Raw genomic sequence first — 22,606 nt, 5'->3', positions numbered from 1 at the left:
TGGCAAGGTTTCTTTCAGATTCACTGAAAAATTTCCAGGCTCTCTACGTTCATAATGGGCACAAAGGCATTGTATGAAACCTCCTGTTCCATGTTGTGCTATTGGCTGTTTTTGAAAATGACGTTGTTAAAACATAACCATAGACCTTTTGGCACCGTGTCAGTGTGTGTGTGTGTGTGTGTGTGTGTGTGTGTGTGTGTGTGTAGATTTCAAAATAATCCAATCCATTAAAAAAACAAAAAAAAATTTAGTGGAATTTTTGAAAAACTGAGTTTTAAACTGTCAGAAATGACTAACTTATGGAGCATTAGAAAGCATGAGTAATTTTAGCATTATCTTCCTATTATCTAATTTTATAGTTTATGACTTAATTCAAAACACATTTTCTGGTATAAAGAAAATGAATGAAAAATGTTATTTGAAAGTGTAACATAGTTATCATCTTTGTCAATAATACGGACTTAGAAAAAAAGGAGCAAGTGTGTTTCATCATATTTATTCTAAAACCTATGCCATATCTGTTATATTCATGATTCCTTCTTTTTGTGATTATCTGTCCAACCATACCATTTTTTTCTAGTACAACAATGGCCAAGGTTCTGAGGTGAACAACCACTGTGTGTGTGTGTTTGTTTAATGTTTCAGAAGACTGGTGCTTAAGCAGGCCACACAGAGAACATTCTGAAAGACATGGCTTAAAAAGACTTCACTGAATGGCACAGCTGAGGGCTGGGAAATATCAAATATATTACCTATCTCATTAATTATTAGTATGGTCTAAAATTTCTCTTTGGTAGTAATTAGAACAAAACCAAAGCTGGATATTAAGAAAAATCCTATTTGAGACCAGTGCGAAAGCCAACGCTTGATGTCTCGGTACACAAAAACCAGTTGTATTTATCACATTTTGTTCTTTATTCACATTTTCAGCTCATCATTGTAAAAAGAATGTGATAAGGACAATGCTTTATTGCATTTGTATTTTCAATATATACACTTTACATCTAGAGACTTACACTGACTTACCAATTTCATTCTGCAGAGAAAGATTCCGAGACAAATTCCTCAGCAGAGAGACGGCAGTCTTTTTCACACTTGGATCACCAACATGCAGCATCTTTCGTGTGTGCTGAAGGCCATTTTCTTTCTGGACAACTGTCTGAGCTACTGATGCTGGCATCTGTTTTGTGAGACATATTCTATAAATACTATTGTATTTTACTTCATGGTTAAAATTTCTTAATTTCTGTAGATTACTAGAGATTGAGCGAGATGTTTTAAAAGCTAGAGATACTTTCTATAAATTCTTATTAGGTTTTCAATTTAATTACTGGATACAGACAGTTTATTCAGTATTTTTAAATATAACACTGGATTTGGTTAGCTATTATGTTTTTTGCATCTGGTTATAAATAAAATGGGTCTGTCTTTCCCTTTCCTTTCTTTTTTATCATAACCTTTTTATTCACATTTTCAGTTCATCATTGTGAAAAGAAAAGGACGTTTTACAATCACAGTTACACTAATGTCATAAAATTTAGTGGGTAAGTTTTTTTCCCTTTTTCTATTTTCTTGAACTATTTGTGTAATATAAGAATAATTTCAACTTTGGGGGTCTGGTAGAACTTAGCTCTAAAGCCAACTGAGCTGAGAAAAATTTTAAAGGGAGATGTCTTTTATTACTATTTCAATGTATTTACTGGTTGTTGGCTTATTCATCTTCTCTGTTTGTCTTGTTCAAGTTTTGGCATTTTACATATTTAATAAACTTATTCATTTCTAAAAAGCTAGTTTATTCTGAAAGAGATATTGGGCTTTTAAAGAAAGGAATGTATGGCTAGTCAGATTACCTGTAATTCTATTCTCTGTATCAGAGGCTGCATGGGTAAGTTGCTGGTCCAAGTCTAGGTCCACCAGAGGCAAACCTTGTTTGGAATTAGGCTGGTCACCTACTTTCACAGGGTCTGAGTACCAACTAGGCCCTTCCTAGCATCAGCAAACGTCCAACAATACTAAGACCTTAGCTTGTGTCTGCAACTTTATATATTTTTATTTGAAGCTAACATGAGGCTACCACGCCAAAAATCCGTGTATTCTTGACCATTCTTCAGGGTGTCTATCTTCTCTGTTTATCTAAACTCTGCTTGCTTCCCCTACCTCCTGCACAGCGCCCTCCTTACATTCTCCACCGTACCGTCTAAAAAAGGGGTTCTTAATACAGGATCCAGGATAGGTTTCAGGGAGGAAACAGGAGGTCCTTAAAATTATTTTTGTGTTTATAGTAATCTTTTTCAGGGAAAGAGTCCATAACTTTTATTAGATACTCAAAGTGTCCATGACTCAAAGAAGTTTAATAACCACTATTTGGCAATGTTTGTTCCAAAGTTACACTTTGTCTTTCACTAATTTGCAGAACATTCCATTAGACTCTTTTCTTTCCTCTGGGAAGAATCCTTCACCTGCAGCCATTCTGTACAACTCCTCCTTGGACATGGAGGTAGATTTAGCATCCCTCTCTCTTCCCAATGGCCCATCTAAGTGATTATCTTTCCTCATATGCAAAAGCTCTGCTCTTTTGAGTCATGTCGTCCAGCTCTATCTCTCTCATAGCGTTTTCTTTGTCATCTCAAGGCCTAGTATATAAAAGTGATCACAGAATTGATTCATTGAGGGAAATGGGAGAGGCTGATGTGGAATGGTCTTTAGAATTTGCTCATTAAGGAAAATAAACAATCAGATTTACCAAATAGAGGTTTCATATTCCAGCTTTAGGGAATTTGTGAGAATGACTGTTAGTTATTTACAAACAGCATTTCTAGTTCATATTGCCCTGAGGTTGAGCGCCTTTTCAAATGTTTAATGGCCATATATACATTATGTTTTGTGAAGTGCCTGTTCAAATCTCTTGTCCATTTTTCTATTGAGTTGTCTATCTTTTTATTGTTAAATCGATGAGTTTTCTTTTATTTCCTAGATACCAACTTTGTTACTTATATATGTTACAAAAATCTTTTCCTCCTCTGTGCTTTGCCTTTTTACTGTCTTTTGATAGCTTGTTAATAATTTTAATGTAGTCAATCTATAAGATATTGACTTTATGTGCTTTTTATGTCTACTGTTAAGAAATCTTACCCTATTCCAGGTCAGGAAGATATTCTATGTTATCATTTAGAAGCTTTATTGTTTTACCTTCCACATTTAAATCTCATTGCTGTTGGAACTGATTTGTGTGTAAGGTGTGAGACAGGGAACACATTTTGTTTTTTTCCATTGGACATCAAATTAAGTGCCTATAAAGTGTTTTAGAAACTTGAAAACTGTTTATTTCAATGATTTTTAACTTGTACAATGAATGTTTAATTTTACATGTATATACAACATAATGAGTTGATATATTGTAAAATAATTATCACAATAAGTTTAGATAACATCCATCATCACACATAGTCACAAATTTTTTTTCCTTCTTGTGATAAGACCTTTTAAGATCCACTATTTTAGCAACTTTCAAATATACAATACAATATTGTTAACTATAGTCACAATGCTGTACATTACACCCCCAGGAGTTATTTATACTGTACTTTATGCTTTATACTTTACACTATCCTTAGAGAATTTGCTAAATGGGTAAATTTTATCAACCCATCCCCTTCCCTTATTTATTATTTTGTGGGTTTTTTTGTATCATTTAAAAAATAATGACCATTATACCTGAACAAGAAATTACTGCCATAATTTTATACTAAAATTATAGAATTTATTGTTTAGAAGCTATTCAGTCCAGTTCAGGTTCTTTGCCATCTAAGGCACATGGCCATCAATGCTCAGTGCTGTCTCAGTTATGAACACAGGTGAATGGACTGGGTATTTTTTGGAACTATGTTTAATGGTCTGCTTTTCATGTTTTTCTATTCAGTGATTCCTTTTCGAAATTACAAAGCCAGGCATTTTTTTTATCACACCATCTAAACATAGCAAAATTAGGGAAAGTAATAATTAGAAAAAATATACATGTAAGTCAAAATTTTAATAAAAAGCATCTTATAACTTAAAAGAACAAAGGGTCCTCATATCATTGTCCCATGCTGCTAATGATCTTTTCCTATAAATCTCTAGTCAAGTTCAACTCTAATAGCCTTGAGTATGGATTAATACCAGTTTAGTGTAGGTCTCCTTTCAGGGGACTGGACTGGTCTAAGGTTAGGTATGATTTAAAATCCATTGCTTGGATTCCTTTTGGACTTGGAACTCTTAGATTTCTGTTTGTTTATTTCTTTTTCCCAGCTAGATTATTACCAAACACAGGGATTTTGTCTTATTCACCACTATATACTTAGCACTAGGCTAGTGCCTTTTATGTAGAAGGTGCTCAAATACTGTTTGTTTGATAAATGAGTAAAGGAATTATGTAGTCTGAATAAACTACATATTCAGAATGGCATATTCTTGTATGTTGGGTGGCAAATATTCCTGTATTGACAGAAACATGGAAACACCTCTGGATAGTTTGGATTCCATGAAAGATTCTGGAGTGGAAGAGGCTAAAATCCAAGCTTAAAGGGTTATCTCATATTGAACCATCTTCAGAGCATAGTGAGCTTAAATACATACAGATACAGCAATTTAATTTCTGACCTTTTCTATTAAGTTGGCTGGTAGTCAGTTAATAAGAGGGCTTCTGTAGTTTGGGAAAATGAAAGAAATGGTTTTGGGAAGCCAAGCATGGGGAAATGGGAAGATAAGACAGTAAATTATGTCTTTCTGTCTGTCAGGGCTCCCTGGTCACTCCCCATTTCTTTCTCTTTGTGCACAAGTACATTCTGAAGAATTTCAAAGAGATTAAAATTGGGTTGTATTCTTAACCACAGTGCTAAAATTAGAGAAATACTGGTTTTAGTATTTCACAATTCAAAACTGAGCAAAGAATGAACATGGTTCATTAAAGAATGAACATGGTTTCTCAAGTAAAGAATAAATAATATTTTTGTTATCAACAAGAGTGCTTTCCTCTATGATGATGGATAATTAGACTGGCCATAGAGTGAACTACTTGGGGAGAGTTTAATCATTTTATGATCAAGGCAAAGAATACAAGCTTAGTTCAAATAATTAAATATTTATAGAATCTTTTATTATGTTGCAAGCTGTAAAATACATGGGGAAAGGAACAACTTTTTACTCTTTTCTAAAGTAATTAAAAAAAATTATTTTATTGGAGTATAGTTGATTTACAATGTTGTATTAATTTCTGTACAGCAAAGTGATTCAGTTATAAATATATATACATTCTTTTTCATATATTTTTCCGTTATGGTTTATCACAGGACCTTGTAAGTTTTTACTCTTTTTAATATTTTGATTTTGCTGGTATAAAGTACATCTGGAAAGAGAAGTAACTCTTTATTTTATAGCTGACTTTCTGGGACACAAAAGCACAGATAGCCTTTCCAACTGCAGTGGACATGTGTTGTCTCTGCCTTCTAGCGTTCATCCTTCCTTTTGGTAACAACACTCTGACTTTCCATTAGGGAGCCACTCCATGTGGTACAAGTGGTAGTGACCCTCGCTCACTGAAACCCCTGCCCCTGAAGTTCACATGTGAGCACATAATCCAGACTTGGCCAATTAGAACATCACAGGCTCCTGGCCACAGGTACTGGTTTGGAAATGGGCAAGTGAGACTCATTCCCCCAGTTCTTAACAGAGCTATTGGGAAAACAGTAGTAGTTTCTTTTCCTGTGGAGACACTGAGCTGGATAAGAGGTAAGCCTGAAATCACTGGTGGCTATCTTTGCCGTAATATGAGGCTAGCCTTTGAGAATGAAACCAACAGAGGAAAACAGAGTCCAGAGATAGAGAATCACAAATACAATTGCTGGGCACCTATGTCCCACCATGACAGAAGGAAAACCCACCCTGGACTCTTCAGTTATATGAGTCAAGAAATTCCTCTCTTTTGCCTAAGCCAGTTCAGGTAGGATTCTGAGACTTGTAACAGAAAGAGTTCTGACTGATACTCATAAATACCAATGAGTTTTTCACTCGCAGTCTGACCTGGGTTTGCAGAAGCTGAGGCTGAAAGTCCTGCAAAGCCGAACTCTCTCTGGCAATTCCTGAGAACTGTCTTGATTGAAGCGAGAAAACTTATGTTCTTACTTCACTGTCATTTCTGAACTTAATGTAGGTGTGTCTACAATGCCATTATTTTAAAAAGTAAGCGTGATACTCACTGGTCCACTTCCTGCCGTGAGATTCTGGAGAGCTCCCAAAGATGCTTCTTGAGTGTAGTTTCGGACACTCTTGGCAATCAAGGACAAATACATCCGTATCACGATGGAGTGCCACAGCCACTCCACGCCCTTGGGGTTGCTCTTTTCCTCTGGCATTGGCATGTCCTGGTATTGCTAACCACACACATGATAAAATCCAAAATTAATGCCTTCAAGTCATTTCTATAATTCCACACCCAAACCAAGGGACCAGAAGTACTGTCTTGTCTAGGGAGACTAATAATTAGCATAATAAGAAGCCCTTAAAATAAAAATGAAAAAGCAAATATGTATGGTTCACAATCATTTAACTTTTAGCCCATGGTGACTATTTCTCTCTCACAATACCCCATACTCACAACTTTACATTTCACAGTGAGAGAGAATGCAGAGAATTAAGCATTGACTGTTCTAGAATAGTTTTCAGGCTGCTGTTAAGCTAAAAGCTAAATTAGTCACATCCACTCTGAAGATAAGAAAAACAGGCCTCTTCCCTCAGAGTCTTGTGAAGTTGTCCAGGATAGCACCAGGATTCTAAATTTACCAGTCGTCCTACAAGTTCACATACACCGTGATACACTGAGGAGTAGGAGAGATCACATTCCTTCTATTTCATGAAATGCCAGTCTGGACAGCAGTCCTTCCTATGGATGGGGTTTGCTTTTCGGATGTAAAAGTTTGTTTTTAGAATGTTTAAAGCTGAATGTCAGGGCTGCTTTTAATGTTAAAACAATGCTATGCCACTGGCCATGTGGCATTAAGCTTACTTCCTAACCTGCAAGGCACAAAGCAGTATGGTTTGATGGCTAATAGTGTAAATCTGGGGCCAGATTACCTGGGATTCAATTCCATCTCCTCCACTAATTTGAATTATTCTGAATTAACCTTTCTGTACCCTCTGTTTCCTCATCAGTAAATGAGGGTATTAATAATACATACCTCATAGGGTAGATATAAGGATTAAAAAAACTTAAAATGGAGCCTGACATATACTAAGTACTCAGAAACACACACACACACTTATACTTTCAAAGGCCTCCCCCAACATACCTCTTTTACTTTCCTGCTTCTACTGCCAAAACACCCAATACTTTTGTTGTTGTCAGCCCGGATATTCCGGCTTTGAAGATAGATACTCTGGGAATATTTCTCTGGGAGCTCTGCCTCCAGCTGGTAGGAGAGGTTATGAAGAATGCACACACAGTTCTCTGTGGCCTGAGAAAACAGGACATGAATATTGATCATATACATATAGATATCCCTTTGCAAGTGTTATACCACAGGACCTCTTAGGCTTTAGATCTTACAAGGTTAACTGGATGCAACAGGGTGCGCTTGGACTGCAGGGTGGCTGGGGGAGCGAAATGAGTACAGCTAGAAAGGCTAGGGCTAAATCATAAATGGTCATGAGCACAATGCTAAGAAGTAGAGGCTGAATGTTTTAAAACATTGAGGAGCAGTTCTAGTTTACTTTTAAAGAGCATTCAGAATGATTTTAGATTTTAGGTACATTGTTTAGTAGCCACGTGGACTTGGAAAATAGGAGGAGATATTGCTTATAGAGACCAGTCGACTACAATAATCAGTATAAAAGATGCACAAACTATGACAGCAGTAGTAGCATTAAAGAGGACTGGTTAAACTAAAGAGCATTTCAGAAGTAAAATGCACAAGATTTGTTGTCCAATGGATGTGGGATGTGAGGGAAGAGAGGAAGTCCAACATTACTCAGGTTTCTATTTTCATTTGGTAGATGGTAATAATTATTAAGAAGGTTTATACAGAGGAGTAAGTTCAGAGATGAGGGAAGAGATGAATTTCATTGCTGAATATGTAGCATTTGGGCTTCCTTTCAAATATCCAGAGTTGTTAAACAGTTAGAAATTTGGGTCTGGAAAGTAGAAAAAAAAATGAGGCTAGATAGATATTAATATTTATGAGCATGTATGGGAAATCTTAAGCTCAGCAAATCAGTTAATAAATAAAGCCAAACCCAAACAGCTACTTCAAGAATACTCTGAAGAGTCTTACTAAGACAAAATAAGTAATTCAATATGAGAGACATCTAATTCTTGTATCACCTTGTCATCTGGCTGGTAATCTGCAATGGTTCCTCTGACATAATGGACCAGTGAGTCAATCAGTCCATCACACCTTCTCATCACTTTCCTCCCTTCAGGGCCAGCTGAACTCATGTTTCTATCAGGAAAAACAAACAAACAAATAAACGATCATTCATAAGACAGGCAGTGTATCTAATAGGTTTTTGTTTCAAAGTTTCTTCCAAGGGTTCGGAAAACTGTCAAATTTGTCAAAGTATGACAGACTTGTCCTGGGGTCAATAAATCATCAACTGCCTATGGTCATCAAATCCAGACACAACTTGTAAATATATTCATAACACATTATTATGTCAATAAAAGTCTTCTGTCTACTTCATTCCAAGCACCAAGGTCAGAGCATTACTTATTTAATCTTTGCACCATTTTGGAGAGGGTATAAATATATGAGGAAAACATTTTGCAGTTAAAAGGAGAACAAATGTCACATTAGCCATAGCAATACACATGTCCAAGTCTCAACTTGTGCCATGCCTTAATTCTAAGTAACTTAAAGCTACTTAAATTCTCTGGGCTTCAGTTTCCTCATTTGTAAATACAGGGTATTAGACTATATTATTTGGAGGTTTTGTGGGTTTTAGCATAAACTGTTATTAACAAATATTAAACCAAATGATCTAAAATGTGATAATTCTATAATTAAAATGGCAGAGTGATGTCACGAAAAATGCAGTTTTACACTGTGTAAGACCTAAGTTAAAAGCATGACCTATAAACATCTTTGCAATTAGTCTGTTTTTTTAAAAATAAATTTATCTATTTATTTATTTTATTTTTGGCTGCATTGGGTCTTCGCTGTGGTGTGAGGGCTTCTCACTGAGGTGGCTTCTCTTGTAGTGGAGCATGGGCTTCAGTAGTTGCGGTGTGTGGGCCTAGCTGCTCTGCAGCATGTGGGATCTTCCTGGACCAGGGATTGAACCCGTGTCCCCTGCATTGGCAGGCAGATTCCTAACCATTGCACCACCAGGGAAGCCCTCTATTTCTAATTTGGCTAAGCCATGACACCTTTCTATAAACAGTGATTAAATCTACAAGTGCAAGTTGCTTTCTTATAGAGACTGAAGCTTATCAAACACAGCAAAGTAATACATTTAGGGATTATGTTTCAGATTCACGTCATGTTTATATTCTGGTATTACTGTTACTATGTTCCTTTGCATTAAGTTCTTCTTGTCGGCATTAACTATTTAAAAAATTTTGTTTTCCAAAAATGTTAACAGCTCCATCAACAAGAATGGCAAAAGAACAATGCATTCAGGTTTTTAGAATTTTGAGAACCACCCTTATTCCCTTTTGTTAATTTCACTTGCTAAGAACTATTCCTATAAATTTTATCAGACCAGTTCCTTTCACTGGTAGGTAGAACATTCAAAGCATATATTTTTTTTTTTAGTTTGCTCCTTTTTAAAAATTTTATTTAGAATGCCTACTTGTTGAAGTTGGCATCATTTTACAGATTAGAAAAATTCAATTCTTCTGTCTCTGCAAACATTTATAATAGGTTAGGAATAACAGATTAGAAATGTAATACATTACAAAACAGTTGCCTATGACTATCTGTACATTTACTATGCACCTTAAGGAAAAGAATTCGACAGTGTGCTGTACTTACACTGCAGATAACATCCTTTTATTCTATTTTACAAAACTGACCAGTGGTAGTGTTTGAATTTATAAATGGCCATTAAACAGGATATTTAACTTAGATATATAGTTAGTGTGCTAAAAAGTGAAAATTTTCAACTGAAGTTCTGTGGCTCACAAAGCATACTGCTTTTGTGTATAATGTCTCAGCGTGATTCTGAACATCAAAAGAACTACAATTCTGAGAAATTTTGGGGTAGCATTTTCTTCTTCTTTAAAATAATATATTACACTAAGTGATTTTAAAAAGTTTCTGTTCCCAAATACTGTTTTCAATACATTTTGTCAAAGAACAAATGTGCCCAGCATTATATCAAGAACTGCAGGGAACAAGGGAGGAGTATCCAGCATTGCACCCTGCTCCCAGGGAGATCACATCTATAATACTTGACTGTTTCTAACCCATGAAAATGCAATTTCAAAATCCAACCTAATAGTTGAGAAGATAAGACAAATACACCTAAAACTAAGGATATACTAATAATTTAGTGGTTGCTGAATTGACACAATGAGTTTGTGATTTTAACAAAATCCCTTCTGTGACTTTGGTTCTCATTTGAGGTTTCTAATGTAATTATTCCCGTCCTATTTTTCACTGTACCTGAAAGACTTTAACACTTAGTCCATTAAAAAAAAAAAGATAATGAATAGGCTCATAAGCTGTAAATAAAACCATTTCTCCTATAGTTTTTTTTTCAAGAAATGATTATTTGAACCAAGATCCTCTATCTACTCTCTGAGCCCTTTAAGTCATGGGATCTTAAGAAGCTTGACAAAACTGAAAAAGCATCTTTTACGGTCTCCTTATTTTACACATGGAGAAACTGAGGACCAAAGAGTTTAAGTTACTTTTCCTGGTGAGATTAAATTACTGGTGAAGTCAGGATAGGAGAGCTGTTCTTTATTCTGTGCTAAGGGTGGCTCCAGAGTAGAGCAAACCTTACCTAACATTCATTCAGTCTGCCATTTGTTTAGCAAGTACCATATGTCCCCCAACTCCAAGACAGCATTATCATATTTTAAAGCTCCCTTTGACCTTTTCAACATCTGGCTTTGAGAGATGGCAGTAGTTTTAAAATTGCTTTGACAAATCAAAAGGTCTCTCTCCCTAGCTAAGCCCACTACATACCTTGCAGATGGATGACTCAGCTTTGTTTAACTTCAAGTCTGTTTATTTTGGGTGAGAATGGTAATTCAATTTGGCAGTACTGCCAGTTCACACACACTAACTGTTGTCTTGTAGTCTGGTATTATCCAGACTCTACTGGCTTGAAATGGGACTTATCAGTGGTTCCTGACAGTTGATACCTTTGCTGACAGAAAGTGCATGGAACCCCACTGCTTCAGTATTTGCTCTTGCATATCAAAAATAGTTCCTACCTTACTCAACTACCCAGAAATATAAATGATAAGGGTGGATTATTTTATAGCAATACATCCATGAATAGAGGTCACTAGTCAGAAAGGAATTTGTTATTGTACCACTCTGAAAATAATCAGAAATTATTAGAAAATGATATATTCATCTTAAAGTATTTTTTAACAGCTAATACATAAGTTTTTTGGAATCAGAGAATTAACATGGCCAATCTTAGGCAGAATTGATCCTTTTACACTGTATCTCCTGAGTCCCGAGAGACATTTATCTATCACTGTTTCCTATATGCAGCCCAACAGAGGTTTAATCTGGAAAACTATCTCAAAACTATACATGAAATATATCAAAACAATAATCTTGTTGAAAAGTAAAAAAGAGCATAAAAACCACAGTAGTTACTCAATAAAAGTTGATTATCAGAGTTACCAATGAACATATTGGAAATGTTTAATTCAGTGTCTATGGTTTGAATTTGATTAAATGAGTCTATTTCCCCTGGTACAATCTAGCAGAAGTCTGAGTAAATATGTGAGTACCTTTTAGGAAATTAGAACTGCACACTGTTGTATACTGAAATTTAAATACCAGGTCCTTGGGACTAGGGGTTGGGGCCTCAGGAGGAGGTGGGTAGAGAAGGATGTGAACTACTCTAAACATAAAAGCAGGACTGTTTCAGAGCTCTTCACCTTCACTGGCCCTGAGTGGGAGGATACCAGCACGAACTGTGGCTTGTGTTTGATATTAAGAAGAATTTTTCTGCTAATATGACTTATAAAGGGTGAGAAAAAATAGAATCTGAACCTCTGTATGCCTCTGAACAAAACTTCACATATTTAGGAGGCTTCAGGTGATTTATCTGAAAGCAAATCAGTGATTCCTGACTCTCTCCAGGACCATTTATCTCACACATTCCTGAGTGTCACAATGAAAAGGAGAAAAGAAAACCAAACACCCTGGACCTTGCTAGAATTAAAATAAAGAATGGTCTTTGTTAAGATTAAGGACAGTGTGACTAAATCTTAAATTTGTACGGCAAACCAAAGAGTGAAGTGTCAAATGATAACAACTGCAATTTAGTGTGTGTGCTAGACATTGTTATAGATACCTTGCAAATATTATCTTTTTACAAAATTCCTTAAATTAGGGTGTGCTAGAATCTCATTCAGAACCCTGACCTATGACTGTTGTTTAAAGTCAGAATTACCTGCTTCTAATGGGATTTTTAATGCCTCTTCCATAAAAAGTTAGCTGTGTGGGGCTACGTGCAGGCATGTTGTCAAATACAGCTAGTCTGCCAGCACTGGAAGGAAGTTTGTTGTAACACAGAATGTCCAAACTTGGGGTATGGACAACTGGCCTGGTGAAATGATGAGCTAATATGAAATGTTTAAAGTAAAAGGCTATACTTAGTTACCAGGGCATGAGAATGGCAGGCAATAATAAGGCAGGAGTGAATCTTTTCAAGACATCTCACTAACAGGTAATTCTAAGATACAGAGATTTTTATTAAAAAATGGGGTTATTTCTATTGATAATAGGTGGTTTCCTACTAACATACAATTTACATGTGTATTAATGTGACCTGTCTTAAAGGTCTAACCAGCATACTGAGATAGTGAGCACCACAGTGGTTTTTAAAAAATTGTGGCTATGTCTTCATTTTCATCAATAATTATAGGCTTCCTAATACCATGTGTTATAAATTATATCCCAAGTGGTACCAGTCAATTAAGTGCTTGGTCCAAGTCCATTCAAAGACCCAATAGTACTTGATAAGACATTGGCTGATAAGGAGGCATCCTTCTTCCTCTGGTTATTTGAGATTTAGGTCTGGGTTTTTGTTTAACTCTCAGCTGATACATATCAAACAGTTGGGCCTTGTCTGTGATTAACCTAGAGAAAACAGCAGAGGCAGTTTGTGGTTGCACAGAACAAAAGGGGAACCTCATTTGAACTGGCAGAGGAACAAAAACTCTATGTCAAAAGAAGGGGTTGTCTGTTATTCTGAGTCAACATCAGATCCTGCAGGTATCCGCAAACATCAGCCAAAGTCAGCTGTTCATTCTGCAAAAGGAAGCAATGTTGGGAATAGAACAAAGCTGTACAACCTACACGTCCTGCTCCTTCCAGGACAAGGAACATCAACTTAATAAAGATGTGCTAGCATCTATTACACATCAAGAAACTAGAAGGTGTAGGAAGAGAAAATCTATCCTTAAAAATCCTTTAGTTCTGCTTTCCTACATTTTCAGGTCTTCCAAAAGTATGCTGAAGAGTCAGTTCAGAGCCCCCTGCGCGCGGCACATGGGGCGCCTGACGGCCGGGCCCCTTCCCGCTCCCCTGCCCCTCTAGTCCACGTCCCCCGGCTGCGCGGCCACCATGGCGTCCAGCGAGGAGGACGGCACCAACGGCGGCGCCTCGGAGGCCGGCGAGGAGAGGGAGGCCGGGGATGAGAGGTAGGCCGCGGGCAAGAGGAGGCACCGGGGCTTGCTGGCCACCGCCTGGCTCACCTTCTACAACATCGCTATGACCGCGGGGTGGCTGGTACTAGCTATTGCCATGGTACGTTTTTATATGGAAAAAGGAACACACAAAGGTTTATATAAAAGTATTCAGAAGACACTTAAATTTTTCCAGACATCTGCCTTGCTTGAGGTAGTCCACTGTTTAATTGGAATTGTACCTACTTCTGTGCTTGTGGCTGGGGTCCAAGTGAGTTCAAGAATCTTTATGGTGTGGCTCGTTATTCACAGTGTAAAACCAATATAATTTTTTTTATCATCTTATATCCTGTTGGAGTTGCTGGTGAACTTCTTACAATATACGCTGCCTTACCATATGTGAAGAAAACAAGAATGTTCTCAATAAGACTTCCCAATAAATACAATGTCTCTTTTGACTACTATTATTTTCTTCTTATAACCACGGCCTCGTATATACCATTGTTTCCACAACTCTACTTTCATACGTTAACGTCAGAGAAGAAAGGTGCTTCACGGAGAGGTGATTGTCGAAAAGGATGATTAAATGATCCCTACAACAGGTGCTTTTTCCAGAATAACCAGGATTACGTGAGTCCAACTTTTAATAACAAGAATAAACAGCTTCATGGAAAAAAAAAAAAAAGTCAGTTCAGCCAGAAATCATCTGGTTGGTCAGCAAGACTCATTTCCCCTTGACTTAGCAGGCTGTTCAAGGTAGAATGTCAAATTCCATTTTAAATGAATTATAAGAGCAAACTAATTTTAAAAATATGCCCAGGAGCCACTGGAACTTGAGTAGACATTCTTAACACCTAAAGGAGAAGTTTGGGATGCTAGACTAGGACAGATGAAGATGCTTAAGATCTAGAATAGTATTCTACTCTAGAATATGGTGCTCAGACAGGCTGTACCTCCAAGATAGCCATATGTTTTTTAAAATTTATTTTTTATTGCGGTAACGTTGGTTTTTTTTTTTTTTAATTTTTTTTAACATTGGTTTTTAATATTATACAAGTTTCATGTGTACAGCCTGATATTTCTACTTCTGTATACACTACAGCGTGCTCACCACCAAGAATTGTTTTCATCCTTCACCATACAGTTGATCTCCTTTATCCATTTAACCCTCCCCTGCCCCCTTCCCCTCTCGTAAGCACTACTCTGTTCTTTGTATCTATGTGTTTATTTTTGCTAGGTTTGGTTTGTTTACTTATTTTGATTTTTGGACTATTTTTTATAGGAGTGAAATCATTTTCTACATATGAGTGAAATCATACAGTATTTGTCTTTCTCCATCTGACTTATTTCACTTAGTGTAATACCCTCAAGGTCCATGACAGCATAAACTTTAACCACAGGATAGTAATAAAATCATCAGTGGCTTTATCCAAATATATCAACTCACTTTTTTTTGATGAAGAATTAAAAAAATTTAACAGTAGTTCTATGACAGTATTAATTTTTTTGGAAAATGACTTCGAGTGTCATAAGATACAGTTAATAAGACACTACCTTCAATTTAAGATACACACAGAATTTTTTTTTTTTTTTTTTCCCCAGTACACGGGCCTCTCACTGTTGTGGCCCCTCCTGTTGCGGAGCACAGGCTCTAGACGCACAGGCTCAGCGGCTATGGCTCACGGGCCCAGGCGCTCCGCAGCATGTGGGATCCTCCCAGACCGGGGCACGATCTCGTGTCCCCTGCATCGGCAGGCGGACTCTCAACCACTGCGCCACCAGGGAAGCCCCACACAGAATTTTTAAACATGAGGATGCTTTAAAAAAAATCTCTGACAAAAATACACACTTGGTTTCAGCCTAGCGCTGCAGATATTATCTGTTGCAGAGGGAGACAGGACCTTTGTGGAGAGAACTGCCAGATCACCCTTGACCAAGTGATCAAGCTTGACATCATGGATAATAGGCCAGAAGGATACCATGACACCCAACAGAAGTACACAGCATCACCCCCAACTTTTCTTACTAAAAAGTTTGACTTGAATCTAATCTTGAAGAAACAATTCAATAAACTCATACTGATACAGTCAAAAAAAAAAATCTCTGATAAAGACATTCTTGGGAATTTCATTTTCTGTTCAAGACTCATCTCATAAACTAACTGATGCAGAAAAACAAGCAAATACAGTCCTCTTGATATAATAAAAATTATTCTTCTGTTTCCTTCGCTGATTCTTCTTCCTCTATATTATTCCTATTCATGTGTTTTCTTTTAACACTTATCCCAGGGGGGGCTGGACCCAAAGCAGACAAATGATATTTATGAACTGGTTGGTAAGAATGAGAATTTCTTTGGCAAACTGAAATGTCATATAATTTCTGTGAAGTACAACTTTTAATCTGGGCCCACCTGCTAAGAACACGAATAAGATAGTGGAAAACTTACTCTGAAGAGTGGGGACCTTTGCAAGGGGGCTGCTTAACATTTCTAATAAGACAAATATTCTTTAAAACATTGGACTCAGGGAGACCAGACAGGGGTGACCAGGTAATCATGGCCATATTTGCTTCGTTTGTTTGATGTGTCTGCTTTAACAAGTTAATTATCGTTGAGAGATTTAAAAATGACCTAAAACCCCTGAGGCTTACTTTATAAAACAGTTATTTTAAAAAATCACTTACACCTTTTAAAATTACTTAAAGAGAAACTTACACAATAATTTAACTCATTAGGGCTTCCCTGGTGGCGCAGTAGTTAAGAATCCGCCTGCCAATGCAGGGGACACCGGTTCGAGCCCTGGTCCAGGAAGATCTCACATGCTGCGGAGCAACTAAGCCCATGCTCCACAACTACTGAGCCTGTGCTCTAGAGCCCTCGAGCCACAACTACTGAGCCTGTGCGCCACAGCTACTGAAGCCCGCCTGCCTAGAGCCCATGCTTCGTAACAAGTGAAGCCACTGCAATGAGAAGCCTGCACACCACAACGAAGAGTAGACCCCACTCACTGCTACTAGAGAAAGCCCGCGCACAGCAACAAAGACCCAATACAGCCAAAAATAAATTAAAAAAAAAAAATTTAACTCATTAAGCCATGTTTGTTTGTAAATCTAAAATATTCAAGTATAAAATGTGATTATGACCAACAGAGTAATATGACTAGAAATACTGCCAATTCCATTATTTATGGACTTTATATTGGTTATGTTTATACATCAAATGTTAAGAGTTTCAATAATTAACCAAATAACTGAGGATGAAGTTGATAATTCAACTTTTTATTTCTGGAAAAGTCATTCTCCAGACTGAACTATCTGGATACTTCTATCAGGTTTCTCTGTTGTTTACACTGTCTCAGCTAACATTCTTCTAGTTTATGTTAAACTATTTTCTAGAAGTAAATAACCACTATTTAGATTATGGTTTTAAAAAATATATACACTACCAAACGTAAAATAGATAGCTAGTGGGAAGTAGCCACATAGCACAGGGAGATCAGCTAGGTGGTTTGTGACCTAGCTAGGAAGGGTGGGAGGGAGAGAGACGCAAGAGGGAAGAGATATGGGAACATATGTATAACTGATTCACTTTGTTATAAAGCAGAAACTAACACACCATTGTAAAGCAATTATACTCCAATAAAGATGTTAAAAAAAAATAAGTTCTGGCCTGCTTTTAAGTCTATAGTCTTACAAAAAAGGAAAATACTTATTTGATAATAAGGGAAATTAGACTCTCATTTAATTATCTAATTCTTAATTATTTAAATAACTAAATAGGATTATGCACAGACATAGACCAGATAAATCCTTTTCTGTTAGGAGTATTCAGAATAAGGGATAACTGAGCAAAGGTAAATAGAATGAAAAGCATAATTAAGGAAATTCAGATTCAGCAAAGTTCTGAAGTTCGATATCCAGATATACATAAAAAATTAAATTCAGGAACACAATGACATGTTTTATTGTGCAGGAGTAGATAGATATAATTGAATATATTAAAAATTTACATAGAGATATTATTTTTCCAGAAAGTAGTTGGTATTGATATTACCAAAAATCTTGCCCTTAACCCAGAGGCTCAACAGGATTAAGGCTGATAATTATAGCTTTTCTTTCTAAATGTAGTTTGCTTCCTCTGACCACTCCCCACCTTAGCTAGATTTATCATAAGTGACAATGGAAGTTTCTTTTAAGACATCATAAATTTTAGCACAAATAACTATATTACACATTCATTAAAATACATTTGCTACACTATGACACATATAGGAAAGAGTGAAGTTTAAGTCACTTGCAGGAGAAATGCATTACCGATTGCTTTTCCTCTTCAACTGGCATAAAATATAATTAAGAAAAAGGAGTATATTTCATAATGCTTTATAGTAATGTTTTGTCATTTTGTCCTATTATCCTAAACAAAATGGCAAATTCTGGGGTGGTCTTTACAATGCAGAAACAGTTGTGTGTTTTTTAACTTTTAATTTATATTGGAGCATAGTTGATTAACACCGTTGTGTTAGTTTCAGGTGTACAGCAAAGTGATTCAGTTATACATATACATGTATCTAGTCTTTTAAAGGTTATTACAGAATATTGAGGAGAATTCCCTGTGCTATACAGTAGGTCCTTGTTGCTTATCTACCTTAAATATAGCAGTTTCAATCCCAAACTCCCAATTTATCCCTCCCCTCCACCCTTTCTCCCATAACCATAAATTGGTTCTCTAAGTCTGTGAGTCTGAGAAACAGCTGTTAATCAGATTGTGGCGATAACATTAAGGCAGCAAGTTTATAAGGCTTTCTCATAAGCAAATGGTTAACAAATAATAGGAGTTTAGGAAAACAACTTTTCAGAGTTTTGTGAATTCATATTTTTAATGACTATATTGAAAAAGGATAGAGATGAACTAGTGATAGCATGATGAGCTAAAGACTGAGAGGGACATTCAAACAGCTACTCTTCCTTTACCAGCTCCTTAAATGTGACTCTCCAGTCAACATTTTTTCCCAATCCCTAGGCAACATCAGTTAAGCAACTCAATGCCTGCATTAACAGTCTTTTCAAACCTCTTCTACACTTCTTATCAAATGGACTGTGATAATCTCTTCTGGTGCCTTTCCCCAACTAAAACTGGAGTTCCTCCAGGGCAAAGATAGGTCCCATTCCCCTTTGAAATTTCAGAAATTTAAACAGTGCTTTGGATACAGCAGGCACTCAAGTACTGGAAAGGATTGGATAAGAGCAAGAGGGAAGACAGACCAAGTGGTAAAATCCCAAGAAGGCTGGATTAGTTGCTTTTCTCAAGTTTCTGATAACTGCTTCTATTATTGTGGAAGGGTCACTAGTACTTAATTTCTTCAGCTGAAGAATGAGACTGCTAACAGAGGCTTTCTCAGAAGAGTCTGTGTTTGGCCTGAAATGTTTTCCAGAACTCTGAATGTCACTGCTCCTGGGGTAGGCATTTTTTCCATTCTCTAGTCTGATAGCAGCCCATAGTCTCATACCTGTCCACTTAAGTGCCTGTCTGACCCCTGGAGGCATTTTAATTTCTGACCTCTAAATTGTTTCCACCTCTTCCCTTTTAAGAGAACAAAGAAGACTGAGGTAAGAAAGGAAAGAAGGAAAAAGAAGGTAAGAGAAGGAAAGAAATAGTGAGAACCAAATGGAAGAATGGAGAAATAATAGTAAATCTTTGGTAGGAATTTTGAACATACACCCTGATAATGACCATTGGTTTTATTTATGTCACAATCAAAGGTGTCCCAAAAATGTGGCAATCAGTGAGGTGGAACATAGAGAATTGACAGCCATGTCACACCAATTCCCAATGAGTTACCCATACTAAATTGACAAACAGGGGCTTGCAATAAGTATGTGTAGGAAGGGTGTACAATCAAAGAAGGCAGCTAATGCTCTTTGGTAATTTACAATTCTTTGGTAATTTACAATTTACAATTCTATGGTTGTCACATGAGTCTTCTGCAGTTTGAAATGTTTGGAAGAGTATCCTACTAATCAAAATAAATTATTAAATATTTTAACTGTTATACTTCTTGTCCTAAGTAAATAAAAATAATTTTGAAAAAAAGAACGGGGCATTTTAGTAGGTTTTCTCCACTCAAAAAAAAAAAACGTGGGGTGGATAATGCTTCATAATGCCTTCCAAGAAGACAAAGGAAATATTTCTTCTTTGAAAAGAGATATGTAAGGAGAAATATGCCTTTACCCTAATTATCCACATCTTGATGTTAATCAACTAATGGAAATTCAGTGCCAGTGGTATGCCAACCAGCTTTCTGGGTTGGTGGCGTGGGGAGAGCTCTGATTTGTAGCATTTGCCAATTTCTATAGTGTAAATACTGCCACCATGGCTGATTTCAAGCTACCAACATGATGTCACTGAATGTGGAGGTATGAGGAGATCCTGACAACTGCTCTTGATGGCTCTAGCACAAATTGGAGTGTATCAATTTAATTTTCCTCTCCTAACTTGGATTTTATTATTAATTATGCTGGCATAGTGTTTAAGAAAAAACCTGAAACTTGCAATGAACATTGTTTTCCCTATTGCAAAATTTGTATCACCTGTCAGTGAGTAACTTTAGTCATGAAAAGTATGTAATTCCAAAGGAATTACCTAAAGAAAGCACCAAGGCCCACGGTAAATGCTGCGGCAGGCAGATGCTAATTCTGTAGAAAAATGACCTGATACCTGACAGATACGGTGTATCTGACAGTTTTTGAAGGATAAGCTGTGCATGTTCTCCTGTCTGAATGCGATCGCACTGTAGCAGCTCCAGGTGGGCAGAACTGGAGTCAATGTCACAAGTTCATTAATGAAGCAAAGATTTTACCTGCTGAGCAGATTCACTCTGCACCACTGCTATCTAAAGACCAGGGAAGTCCCTCTCAGAACTGATCTCACTGTCAAGTTAGTAAAGGGACAAAGTCACTGGTCTATGCAGAAGTTCTACTTCAAAGTAGATTGAAGGAATTTAGCTACACTAACCTAAGTCAACACAATGCCCAAAATACTACTCATGTTGCCAGTTCACTGTTGGCTCTACACCCAGTGGCGGAGGCCATACCTCCAATGAACTTGTAGCAGTTACAATATTTGCTAACATTTATTTTTAAGTAGTTAAGATTCACTCTTATTAGAGCTAGTCAACACCTGTCTTAAAATCTTTTTAGAGTAACTTGGAGTCAGAAATAAGCAACTATTCAGAAGACAGCTCTATTGTGAAAATTGAGACTATTTGATTACAGGTTCCCTACAGGTCCCTTTCTAACTCACATCTCCTTACTGACTTTTATACTCATTGTGACAACATCTACCCAAAGTTGTCTACAAAGCCATCTCCTCTCTTGGAAAGGCCTCCCAGTTCTTATGCTTTCTATTTTCTCTGTTAATAGGAAATGTAGTGCAGAGTTCCACTTGCATAGAACTCCTAAAAAAAGACAACACTGAAATGCAGACACAATGCCCATAATGCGACCTGAATGTGACTGTACACTGGCCTGTACACTGGCCAACCTGACCCTGTGAGGTTGCGAGACTGTGAAGGGCAGAGGCTTAATCCACAGCAGAGCAGTCTGTAGACATGTGACTAATATCAATGTATCCAGCACATTGATGAAGAGCTTGGCCCTGGAGACAGCCTTCCTGGATTAGAATTCCAGCTTTGTCTCTTACTAGCTGTATGATGTTGGGAAAATCTCTTAACCTCTGCTCTCTGAGCTCCAGTTTCCTTATCTATAAAATGGGAAGGCCTACTTTACAAGGGTTGCCCTGAGAATAAACTGAGGAAATCCTCATAAAGCATTCTGAACAGTTTTTACAACGTAAATATTAGCTATTATTATTATAAATTAGATATACAGGTGAAATAAGAATAGATATTTTAGTAAGCAAATACTATGATACTCAATTTCTCAAATATTTTGCAATATTCTGCTCCTGAAAGTAGTTCAAATCAGTGGTTTGGAATGACTTTGCAAACACTGTTTAAAATGGTGTCATTATGATGGGAGTGGATTCAGGCAATAACATATCTGAAAAATGTGTGCCAACAAGGGCACTGCTTCACCCAAACCACGCAAGTCTGTTATTCCTTGTTCATAAAAGGAGACTACAGGAAAAGATGTGCAACCAACATCTTTATTTTTAGATTTCTACCTTCCCAATACACCTTTCATGTGGATAATTTTTCTTCTTCATGCAGAACTTATATTTCTATCCACCCCACACTACTAACTTTGCTTACAGAAGAAAAATATTAACTCCTTAACATGATTTATAAGGCCCCCTCAGTCTGGCTTTAGCTAATGTTTCCAACTTCTGTTTGATTACTTTCCATCACATATTTGATACCTTGCCAGACATGATTATCCACCTAATTCCTAATGGATTTTCATTTGCTCATTCGTTCATTACTCATTTCACTCAAATACTTTATACTTGCTTACTATATGTCAGAAACATTGCTATGTGCTAGGAATTAGAGATTAGAAAAACTCTTAGAGTTCACAATCTAATAAAAAAGGTATGTAAACAACTTCCCATATAAATAGTAATGTAATACAAAGTCTGTACAGAGGTGACTTACCTGTAAAAAGTCCTGTTTGAATTCTTATAAACAAGTAATGGCTTTTGCCTGAGGCAGGAAAATGTTTGACAGAAAAGATGAACTTTACCTTTGCTATTATATGATTAGGAGATTAAGTAATCAGTAGGCAGATAACAGAAAA

The 22,606-nt window shown here is 36.7% G+C and overlaps 1 protein-coding gene and 1 pseudogene across 2 annotated transcripts in view; one reads left to right on the top strand and one right to left on the bottom strand.

The window, feature by feature from the left end:
• PKP2 (plakophilin 2) overlaps positions 1 to 22,606 on the bottom strand; it is an 83,194-nt gene that overhangs the window by 6,000 nt on the left and 54,588 nt on the right. Inside the window, exons 7-10 of one of the 2 annotated variants that reach the window (XM_065887053.1) lie at positions 8,354 to 8,471; positions 7,323 to 7,487; positions 6,234 to 6,407; positions 1,027 to 1,180 (exon numbers count right to left, since the gene is read on the bottom strand). In XM_065887053.1, the coding sequence (XP_065743125.1) occupies positions 1,027 to 1,180; positions 6,234 to 6,407; positions 7,323 to 7,487; positions 8,354 to 8,471 (611 nt within the window). The remainder of the gene's footprint in view (positions 1 to 1,026; positions 1,181 to 6,233; positions 6,408 to 7,322; positions 7,488 to 8,353; positions 8,472 to 22,606) is intronic. The other variant, XM_065887055.1, reaches the window with a different exon arrangement.
• On the top strand, positions 13,494 to 14,441 carry LOC136130672 (very-long-chain (3R)-3-hydroxyacyl-CoA dehydratase 1 pseudogene; annotated as a pseudogene).

This window comes from Phocoena phocoena, chromosome 11 (genome assembly GCF_963924675.1).
Source record: "Phocoena phocoena chromosome 11, mPhoPho1.1, whole genome shotgun sequence".
Lineage (NCBI taxonomy): Eukaryota > Metazoa > Chordata > Mammalia > Artiodactyla > Phocoenidae > Phocoena > Phocoena phocoena.
The sequence above is the reverse complement of the archived record's forward strand: the minus strand, read 5'-3'. Positions and strand labels throughout refer to the sequence as shown.